At 39.9% G+C, this 11,743-nt stretch overlaps 1 protein-coding gene across 1 annotated transcript; it reads left to right on the top strand.

Annotated features, from left to right (window-relative positions):
* The first annotated feature begins 2,187 nt into the window (after positions 1-2,187).
* On the top strand, positions 2,188-3,286 carry LOC104220775 (uncharacterized). Its single transcript, XM_009771709.2, has 3 exons — positions 2,188-2,370; positions 2,515-2,750; positions 2,848-3,286. The coding sequence occupies exons 1-3, from the start codon at positions 2,309-2,311 to the stop codon at positions 3,081-3,083; spliced, it is 534 nt and encodes a 177-aa protein (XP_009770011.1). The 5' UTR covers positions 2,188-2,308; the 3' UTR covers positions 3,084-3,286.
* Positions 3,287-11,743: the final 8,457 nt, after the last annotated feature.

Genomic DNA, 11,743 nt, shown 5'->3' with positions numbered 1-11,743 from the left:
TTGAGACCTTTCTGATGTAGATAGTTGTCCGTGCTGGTGGATTTTCAGCATTGGTAGTCGTTGGAATGTCTGTAATGGGTGTTTCCATCCTTTATGCAACTTTGTATGTTGTTGGGGTGGATTTGTTATCTTCTCTCCTATCATGTATTAATACACTAAAGCTTACTACTTGCTAGCGATAAATTATGTGTTGATTGAACTTGAGAATAGGGTGTAAATAATAGCAACTGCTTGGCTCTCTATCTTTCCATCTATAATGCATTTTTTCATATTAAACAACTTTACAGGGTATAGTTTAAATATTTCTAAACCACATGAATGATTTGGCAGGCATACTATATATTAGATGAACTTGTGATTGCTAGTGAATTCTAAGAATCAAGCAAGAAAACTGTTGCACGTCTTATTGCTACACAGGTATTCTTGATTGCACACTCAATGATGCATTCATAGGGTAACGATACAATATTCTTTACTAATATTCAAACTGAATCCTATCAACAACTTGCAGGATTCTTTGGTCGAGGCTGCCAAAGAAGAGGCAAGTTCTATTAGTAACATTCCCGCACAGGCGTTTCATTAAAACAAAGTACAACACAATAGAAGGTGATGTCTTAATTACTATGAATTGCACATATATTTAACTATACTTTATTAATCATAACTTTAGAAAAAAAATTCTACTTTTTCAGGTGGACTAATCCTTTTAAGCCAAGTACTTTTTTAGCATTATTCCAGTATATTGCAAAAGCTCAGCTATCCAAATGTACAATTCGCTGGTGAGTAAACTTGCAAGGTATCACCTACAAAATAGAATATAAAAAAATACGAGCAGATATTATTCAGAGTCCAGATCACACAATACCAATATGGAGAGTTGAGCACTCACCAATTATAAGAACTCCTAAGATTATAACATATAAGTTAGAAGAGTTTCCTGATGGCAAATGCATACTGATCTCCAACTCAAAAAAATAGATTCATGGAGTCACTACAGAGAATATCTTCTTGCAAACTATATATCATGTGGTAGAATTCACATTTTTTGCAATAGAAATAACATTTTTTCCATCAATGTGGAAGGTCTGCACCTTATAATTCAGTGTTGAAATCAATATAGATACAATTATGATCTTACAGAACGACATTGGCGAGGAATATTAAAAAGACCATCTGATTTTTTTTTGCTGCTCCGACCATTTTATTTTTCTATACTGCTCTTCATTGATACTCTGTCATTCATACTACGAAGTGATGAAACTACATATACAATAGCACATCAGTAAAAAGATTCAGCTAACTTTGGCAGATGAATTAAGAAAGATAAATACTTCATCTATTTGTCAAGTTGTTTCATTTTATCAGCGAACACAAAGAAGGTGAATAATGAACTATTATTCAATGTGACTTCTTTCCTTATAAATTGTACTCAAAACTTGATGTTTAATTTTTTTTAAATCATTTATAGGTCTTGGAAAGCATCATACGTCTAAGCTATCTTCACAACTACTAGGAAAATTTCTTAGAATAGTACTGTTATTTGGTCTTGATCATACTTAGGCCCCAATATTAGCCCCAACGAAATTCATCTATTTATTTTTTATTTTAATTCATTTGAATTCGGTCCCTAAATTTTTAATCTGCAATATACATATGTTTCTATTATCTCTCTTTGCTCTTTTTTCATGTGACTTGATCCGCGCATCGCGCGGGTATGTATACTAGTATATGATTACTAAGAAGAAAATATGCATCTTAAATACCAAATCTAATATCATTTATACTTATAAAAAATCATTCATAGGCATATTTATTATATTAACTTTAAAATTTTGATAATTATTTCATTTAAAATTTAATCTAACTGTGTAATTACACTTGTGCAACCAAACAGTACGCTTTTAATTACACTATAAGTACGTTATGACAAACATGTCATCATAATTACTATATTGTGTAATTACTAGGTGTGTAATTACTACCCTAATAATTACACCAATTTCAATTACCGGGTAATTTTACAAACAGACCCTTGGTATAAAATTATAGTGCAGCAAAGAGAAATGCAGTGGAATAGGAGTTAGTTATATAAGATCCGAAGGGAGCGCGCCAAATTCCGTACGTCTAACTCAATATATTTGACAGTTATTTTCCCTCTTCTACCTCGATTCCTCTCCTCCCTTTTTCTCTCATTTTCATACACATTTCAAGCCATCAATTTCTCTCTCTCTCTCTCTCTCTGATTTGGGTTTCTTAATTTCAAAAAATTTCAAGTGTTGAAGTTTCTTAATTAGTTGATTAATGCAAAATGGGAGCAGTTACTGTGATCAAGAACTCACATTCTCCTTCTTCCAGCTCTTCAAAATCTTGGTAATTTTCTCTTCATCTTTTTTTCCCCCTTCGAATTACTTGTATTTCTGTTTATTTAAAGTTTTCTTAATGGGCAAATTCAAGATTTACTCTGTATATTTTTTGCTGTTTAGTTGATTTGTTTCTCTTTTTTGAATAATCCAGTCATAATGCGATGGAAAAGGGATTTGAATCAAGTTACGTACCAACTAAAGAAATAAACAAGAGCAAGATCAACAACATGAAAAATGAAAGAGTTAGTAAGTCTAAGGCTAATACTAGTACTATTAGTACTGCAGCATCAAAGAAGCATTGTCTATGTGCACCCACCACCCACCCTGGCTCATTCAAGTGTCGTCTTCACCGCGCCACCGCCACTACTACATCTCACAAGAGAATCGGTAAATACTTCTGCTACGAAAAAGGGTTAGGATAAGAAACGTTCAATTATTTTAGTATTTTCACGCGCTTTCTTCCTTTTTCTTTCTTTCTTTCTAGATTTATCATCAGCTCGTCACGTAAATGGCGTCAAATATAGTAAAAAATTGATTTTCACAAAGATAGTAGTGCCTTCACAAAGTGGCGGAGCCAGGAATTTTAGCGAGGCAAATGTACATGGCCACCACGGACTATCAAGATTCGGCAGGGCTGCTCTTGCTGCTGCTGCTGCTACAACTTCTAGTGTACAAGTTCAAACAATCTCAGCAGCATTGAGACAAATGAGTCTGAATTAGAGAGCCAAAAGAAGAAAAGAATAAACTCAAAATCAAGATTCTGCTTTTTAGAAAGAAAAATACTTGATTACTATAGCTTAGTATTTTTGTATAAATGGAGTGATTTTCCTTTTTGATGGAAATGATTTGTAAATAGAAACATATGAACAGGATTACTTGCAGCCATATGCATGTTTTTAGTATTGTGTGGCTTATTATAGAAATTTATATTGGGAACATATAATACTGATACTGATGGTAGCTTGACTGCACAATTCATATGTTATATTACCCGTCTTTTTTTAAATCTTTAATACTCAGAAAAATACCTCAATGTTTTCTCAAGGTCCTAAATTGCTCCGACACGGCAGTTGAGGTGTCGCAGCAGTGTCGTCACGACACTAGTATGTGTGTGGGTATGGGATTCATACCAGATCTGGTCAAACAATTTTGGGTACTTCGACCGCGACGGACGGAAAAATTCGAGACGAGATACAATTTGATTCTCGAAATCAGAACCAAAACTAGGGTAAATATGAAGAAATTAGCATACCTTAACTAGGAAATTACTTTTCTACAAATAAAGAATTAAAAAAATCCACACTTTACAAGCTATACGCAAAAATTCCACAAATAATTTTTAATTATTTTTAGTCGGATCCCCACATCCATATCTGTATTAGGATCTGTACCTCCCAATTTTAGAATTTACATCTTGAAGAATCCGATCTCTAGTCAGCACCCGTGTCCGAGCAACTTAGGTAAAGTCTACTTACTATCTACCCTTTCCAGTCTCCACTTGCGGGACTACACTATATTTGTTGTTGTTGGATGTAGTTTTTGTTGCACATCCATCCATTCCCCTATTTTTTGGTCGTGTCTTGCTCAAAATGAAATGTCTTTTTCATGTGCGCAAGACTACTCCTTTTTACTAGCTTTTACAAGTCAAACAAAGAGCAATTTAATACAGTAAACTTCATGTTTGTGTGATGACCCACTTGTTTTTAAAATGAATTCTGTGTCCCGAGGCCTTAAAGACCTCTTTCAACATCACCTCGATTTACATGTGTAGTATGGGCGCGTAGCCGAAAAGCTATTATGTGAAAATCTGTGAAAATGTTAATATTTTGACTTAAAATGCATTTAAGTTGACTTCGGTCAACATTTTGGGCAAACAAACCTGAACCCATAATTTGACGGTCCCGGAGGGTCTGTGAAAAAATATGAGACTTGGGCGTATGCCCGGAATCGAATTCCAAGGTCTCGAGCCCGAGAAATGAATTTTTAAAGAAAATTATTTTCTGAAAATTTCTATGAGTTTTGGAAATGAAATGCATTTAGAAATTGATGGTATCGGGCCTGTATTCTGGTTCCGGAGCCCGGTGCAGGTCTTATATGTGCAATAAGATAAGTTTGTGAAATTTGGTAAGAAACGGATGTCATTTGACGTGATTTGGACCTTAAATGCAAAATTTGATATTTTAAGAAGTTTTGAAGTATTTCATTGATTTTGAGGTTTAATTCGTTGTTTAAGGGGTTATTTTGGCGATTTGATCGCACGGATAAGTTCATATGATGTTATTGAGTTAGTACGTATGTTTGGTTTGGAGACCCGAGGGCTCGAGTGAGGTTTGGATGAGTTTCGGAAGGTTTAGAACTTGTGAAAAATTGCAGAAACAGCTGTTCTGGTGCACAGACCTTCTGTGCTTCGCGATTGCATTCGCGATCGCGAAAGGGAAAATGGGCAGGGGTGGATTTTGTTCAATGCGAACGCGAGGAAAGGATCGCGAACGTGAAGCACTGGGGGTTGTTCTACGCGAATGCGACCCACGTCCCGCTAACGCATAGCGTAAAGGGGGGGCTCGTCTGGGAAGTAAATATTCCTCTACACGAACGCGTGCACAAGCCCGCGAAGATCGGGGGGCCAACCCTTCGCGAACGTGTATGAGGACTCACGTACGCATAAGCCTGAGGAAGGCTGCTCTTCGCGAATGCGGTAGACCCATCGCGAACGCGATGAAGGTCTGCCCAATGATTTTTAAACTGAGACCAGCACATTCGGGACTTAATCAAAATTTTATAACTTCTTCTTCTCAACTCCAAATTAGGTGATTTTTGAAAGAGAATTTCACCACCAATCCATAGGTATGTAATCTTAGACTTATTTTCTTCAATTTTCATTAACACCCATTAGATTTCTAGGCCTAGATCATGTTCTTAAGGGTAGAAATTTAGGGATTTGGGTAGAGTTATGGCTTTTTATATATTTGGGATTTAGACCTCGTTTTAGGGTCGAATTTTGGAACTAATTATATATTCAGGCTCGTAGGTGAATGGGTTATCGGGTTTTGGTTCGAACCTCGTGTTTTGACCAAGCGGGCCCGGGGTCAATTTTTGACTTTTTGGGAAGAATGATAGGAAAGCTATAATTAAGTATTGGAACAGGATTGTTTAGCTTTTATTGATGTTATTAAGTCGATTATGTCTAGATACGATTGATTTGGAGCCGAATTCAAAAGGAAAAGCGATGTTTAAGGCTTGAGTTGGTCGTGGAAGTTCGAGGTAAGTGTTTGGTCTAACCTTAGTTTGAGGGATTAGGAGTTGTGTCCTATTTGTTGTTTGCTTCTTGTTGAGTACGATGTATAGGCATGGTGATGAGTATCTATACGTTGGTGTCGAGCATGACCGTGAATCTTAAATTGTAATTTATTGTGTTCTTAAATAATACTACGGATGCTTAAATTGATGATTATCTGTATTGAGCAAGGATTATAAACATTCTCATGGAAATTACTTATGACTGCGTATTGGTGTTAGCTGAGGTAGTTAGATGTTGGAACAAGTTTGGTTATAGCTGTTTCTCCCTCGCCGGGATGTTGTTACTTATACTGTCGATTTTCCTTGCCAGGATAGTGTAGTTCTTATTGATCCCTTGCCGGTACTCTTGCTATGATTGTTGTTGATTGTATATGTGGATCGGGTTGCACGCCGCAACAATGATATATTTGGATCGGGTTGCACGCCGCAAACATGATATATTTGGATCGGGTTGCACGCCGCAATAATATTTTTATGTGGATCGGGTTGCACGCCGCAATAATATTATATGTGGATCGGGTTGCACGCGACAATAGTGATAAATGATATGAATCGGGTTGCGCACCGCAACAGTGTTGTTATATATTGGGATCGGGTTGCGCGCCGCAACAATTGCTGATACAAAGTGTTTATAGATTTGATACAAGTTTCTCATTGTTTTGCTGTAAAATCTAAGCTGTTCTTATACTGTTACTCTTGATTTACTGTTGATATTGGTATACCCCGCAGCATGTACCCCCTCCCATCTTTACTTGTTTATTTTTGTTTATTTTCCGCTGTATATTATATAACTGCACAGGTTTATTTTGTAGTCTGGTACTAGCCTCGTCACTACTTCGCCGAGGTTAGGCTAGGCACTTACCAGCACATGGGCTCGGATTGTGCTGATACTATACTCTGCACTATGTGCAGAACCCAGAGCAGCTCTTGGATCATAGCATTTGGGTAGCTGCCTTCAATCCAGCAAGGGATCCCGAGGTAGTCCTGCAGGAGTCCGCAGGCCCGACATTCTCTTCTATCTCATTATGTATTCTGTTTTCACTTGTATTCGAGACAGATTGTATTTACTTTTCAAACTCTTGTATGTAGTACTCATAGACAGTCTGCGATATTGTGACACCGGACTCCGGGTAGAGGCGTATATTGGCATTGTAGTACTGGCTTGGGTTATTTTTATCAGTTTATGTCTTCCGCTTGTTCTAATTATCGTTAATATTCAATGTTGACTACCTGTTAATCTAAATTGTTAAAAAGGGCTAAAATGAAATAGTTAGTGATTCTTTATTGCGCGGCTTGCCTAGCTTCCATGAGTAGGCGCAATCACGACTCCCGAGGGTGGGAAATCCGGGTCATGACAAGTTGGTATCAGAGCTCTAGGTTACATAGGTCTCATACTTCACGGATAAGCTTAGTAGAGTCTGAGGGATCGGTACGGAGACGTCTGTATTTATCCCCCAAAGGCTACAAAGTTAGGAAAAACTTCACATTTATGCTTTCTTGTCGTGCGGTTTGGTTTCTCAATCCTAATTGAATTTCTACTCTGTTCTTTCGCAGATGGTGAGAACACGCGCTTCTTCATCCACCGATCAACAGCCCGAGCCCCCTGCAGCAGCTCTCACGAGGGGTAGAGGGCGAGGCCGAGGCTGTGCTAGAGGCCGAGGTAGGGGCAGAGCTAAGTCTAGAGCAGCAGTACCAGCGGCGGAGCCTCAGGTTGACTTTGATGATGAGGTTCCAGCCCAGACAGTTCTAGTGGGCCCAGCTCAGGTCCCAGCGGTGTTTATTGCTACCCAAGTACTCCAAGACGCTCTGGTCTGTCTAGTGAGCCTTACGGAAAGTGTCACCCGAGCAGGCTTGCTTCCTGTAGCACCAGCCATCTCTCAGGCTGTAGGAGGAGCTCAAACTCATGCTACTCGCACTCCGGAGAACATGGCTCCCCAGTTTCAGACTCCAGCAGTTCAGCCAGTTGTGGTAGCTCAGACCGGTGATGGAGCAGCTATGTCTGCCAATGCTTTGTGGAGGTTGGATAGGTTCACCAAGCTCTTCACTACTACTTTCAGTGGTGCATCTTCTGAGGATCCCCAGAATTATCTAGAAAGTTATCATGAGGTTCTCAAGAACATGGGGATAGTTGAGACCAATGGGGTCAATTTTGCTACCTTTCGCTTGTCGGGATCCGCCAAGACTTGGTGGAGAGACTATTATTTGGCTAGACCAACCGGATCACCAGCCTTGACTTGGGAGCAGTTTACTCAGCTATTTCTGGAGAAGTTTCTCCCTATCACTCAGAGAGAGGCCTATCAGAGGCAGTTTGAGCGTCTCCAGCAGGGTTCTATGACTGTTACCCAGTATGAGACCAGATTCATCGACTTGGAACGTCATGCTCTTATCATACTTCCCACCAAGAGAGAGAGAGAGGGTGAGGAGGTTCATTGACGGACTTATTCAGCCGATTCGTCTTCAGATGGCTAGGGAGGCAGGGAGTGAGATCTCTTTCTAGGAGACAACCAATGTGGCCATGAGACTTGAGATGGTTCTATCGCAGGGAGGTGGTCATGGGTCGGACAAGAGGCCTCGTCATTTAGGCATATTCAGTGGTGCCTCATCTGGAGGCAACGATTTGTATGGTAGAGGCCATCCTCCTAGGTCCTTTCAGTCAGCACTTCAGGTTTCTCACGGTGCCTTAGGTGGTCGTGGTCCTTAGATGCAGTATTATGATCAGCAGCCCTATAATGCACCACCAGCTCCTATCAGTGCACCGCCACTCCAAAGTTTTCAAGGTGGTCATTCAGGTTGCCAGGGTCAGTCTCAGTTTTCTCAGCTGCAACACTCTGGTGGATGTTTTGAGTGTGGTGAGGATGGTCATATCAGGAGGGCTTGTCCGAGATTAGTGGGTACTCAGTCGCAGCAGCAGGGTTCCCGTGCTATGGTTCAGGCACCAGGTGCTCCACAGCCCGCCTAGCCAGCTAGGGGTGGGGGTAGAGGTGCTAGAGGTGGAGGTAGAGGTGCTAGAGGTAGATCTCAGACCGCTAGAGGTGGAGGCCAGTCAGCTGCAGGTCGTCCCAGAGATGTAGTCCAGGGTGGTGCGGCCCAGTTTCAATGTTATGCTTTTCCAGCCAGGCTTGAGGCTGAGGCGTCCGATGCAGTTATCACAGGTACTGTTCTGGTTTGTGGCCGAGATACTTCCGTTTTATTTGATCCAGGGTCTATGTACTCCTATGTGTCATCTTATTTTGCACCGTATCTGGTCATGCCTAGTGATTCCTTGAGTGTCCTGTATATGTATCTACACCAGTGTGTGATTCTATTATGGTAGATCGAGTCGTTCACTCTTGTATAGTTGTGATTGGGGATCTTGAGACTCATATAGAGTTGTTGCTTCTGGACATGGTTGATTTCGATGTTATATTGGGGATGGACTGGTTATCACCTTACCACACTATCTTGGACTGTCATGCCAAGACTGTAACCTTAGCCTTGCCGGGTTTACCTCGTTTAGAGTGGAGAGGGACTCTTGGTCATTTTACCCGTAGTGTCATCTCTTATGTGAAGGCTCGGTGTATGGTCGAGAAGGGGTGTTTGACCTATTTGGCATACGTTCGTGATTCTAGTGCCGAGGTTCCATCTATTGATTCTGTGCCTGTTGTTCGTGAGTTCCCTGAGGTATTTCTTTCAGACCTGCCGGGTATGCTACCCGACAAGGATATTAACTTCTGCATTGATCTGGCTCCGGGAACTCAACCCATTTCTATTTCGTCGTATCGTATGGCCCTGCCTGAGTTAAAAGAGTTGAAGGAGCAGTAGCAAGACTTTCTTGAGAAGGGTTTCATTAGACCCAGTGTTTCGCCTTGGGGTGCACCGATGTTGTTTGTTAAGAAGAAGGATGGATCGATGAGAATGTGTATTGATTACCGGCAGTTAAACAATGTTACAATCAAGAATAAGTATCCATTGTCGAGAATTGATGATTTGTTTGATTAGCTTCAGGGTACCAAGGTATTTTTGAAGATTGACTTGAGATATGGCAACCATCAGTTGAGGATTAGGGCATCTGATGTCCCTAAGACAGCTTTCCGCACTCGGTATGGGCATTATGAATTCTTGGTGATGTCATTCGGGTTGACAAATGCCCCATCAGCTTTTATGAATTTGATGAACCGGGTGTTCAGGCCTTACTTGGATTCGTTCGTGATAGTCTTCATTGATGATATCTTGATATATTCCCGCAGCTGGGAGGAACACGAGCAGCACCTTAGAGTGGTTCTTCAGACTTTGAGGGATAGTCAGTTGTATGCTAAATTTTTGAAGTGTGAGTTCTGGTTGAGTTTAGTTACATTCCTGGGTCATATTGTATCAGCAAAGAGTATTCAGGTTGATCCGAAGAAGATTGAGGCAGTCAAGAACTGGCCTAGACCAGCATCAGCTACGGAGATTCGGAGTTTCTTGGGATTGGCAGGCTGCTATCGTCGGTTCGTGGAGGGGTTTTCATCTATCGCAGCCCCGATGACCAGGTTTACCCAGAAGGGAGCCCAGTTTAGATAGTCGGACGAGTGTGAGGCAAGCTTTCAGAAGCTCAAGACAGCTTTGACTACGACACCGGTGCTGGTTTTGCCCACAGGTTCGGTCTAAAAAAAGCTGAACCGGCTGTACAAAAGCTGTTTCGTCTCAGAAAAATTTAATATGTGTAGTGCGGTACAATACTACGTTTTGCATGTATTCTTATCGGTCTGAAAAAAGCTGAACCGACTGCGCAAAAGCTGTTTCATTTCAGAAAAATTTAATATGTATAGCGCGATACAATACTATGTTTTGTGTATTGTCTTGTCGGTCTGAAAAAAGCTGAACCGACTGCGCAAAAGCTGTTTTGTCTCAGAAAATTTTAATATGTATAGCGCGGTACAATACTACGTTTTGCGTGTTGTCTTGTCGGTCTGAAAAAAGCTAAACCGACTGCGTAAAAGCTTTTTCATTTCAGAAAAATTTAATATGTATAGCGCGGTATAATACTACGTTTTGTGTGAAATCTTGTCTATAAATAACGGGCGCATTCTAGTTATTTTCTGCTCTTAACAATAACCAATAGCAAATATTTCCATAAAACCAAGGTTTCTCTTTACACTTTAACAAATGTCTCAAGAACCCTTTTATGTCCCAAGGTGCGAGTGCGGCAAAAGATGCATGATGCACGACTGTTGGGAAGAAGCTGGACGCCGCTACTGGGCGTGTATGAACAAGTTTTATAGGCAACCCGACGAACCTACATACAATTTTGAGGTATGGATTGATGAACCCCGTCAGCAGGAATACTACAAAGACCAGTTGAATTCTTTTCATAGTTTGTGTTTGAAGCAATGGGAAAGAGAGCGACAATCCAAACAAGAAGTTGTTGAGTTGAAGGCGAAACTCAAGGAGGTGGAAGAAGAAAAAAAAAAGCTAGAAGACCAACTCAAGTGGTTGGAGCAGAGAATACTAGGCGGTCGTGACTAAACAATGACATGTACGTGTTGAGCGTAGTGGTGTATCTTTATGTTTCCCTTGTCACGTGTTTTCATTAGTTGTACTGAATTTATGTCATGTTAGGTTTGCTGTATTTGCTAAATATTTGTGGGTTCCAGGCTCGATATCTGAGGCCCAGTAGCACCAAGCTATCCTGAATTCTTATGTGTGTCAATTTCAATATTTTTAAAATTTTGTTAGTTTTATAAATTAAGTAATTAATATTTAATTGGGCAGGGTATATACCTATGAGTTCCACGCTCGATATTTAATTTGACAACATATATTAATTTGTTAGTTTTGTGTGTTTGTTTTATAAATTAAATAATTAATTTTTGTAAAGTGTAATTAGATAGAATTTGTAGTTAGTAGATACTTAAACTACAGAGACTCTACGCTAAAAGGCTCTATATTTTACTACGCTAAAAGACTCTATATTTTACTACACTATAAGACTCTATATTTTACTATGCTAAAAGGCTCTACATTATACTACGCTATAAGACTCTATATTTTACTACGCTAAAAGGCCACTATTCTTTAAGCAAATAAATAATCTAAAGTAAATAAAAACAACAAACATATGAACA

Source organism: Nicotiana sylvestris, chromosome 2, assembly GCF_000393655.2.
Source record: "Nicotiana sylvestris chromosome 2, ASM39365v2, whole genome shotgun sequence".
In the NCBI taxonomy this organism is placed as follows: Eukaryota; Viridiplantae; Streptophyta; class Magnoliopsida; order Solanales; family Solanaceae; genus Nicotiana; species Nicotiana sylvestris.
The sequence above is the reverse complement of the archived record's forward strand: the minus strand, read 5'-3'. Positions and strand labels throughout refer to the sequence as shown.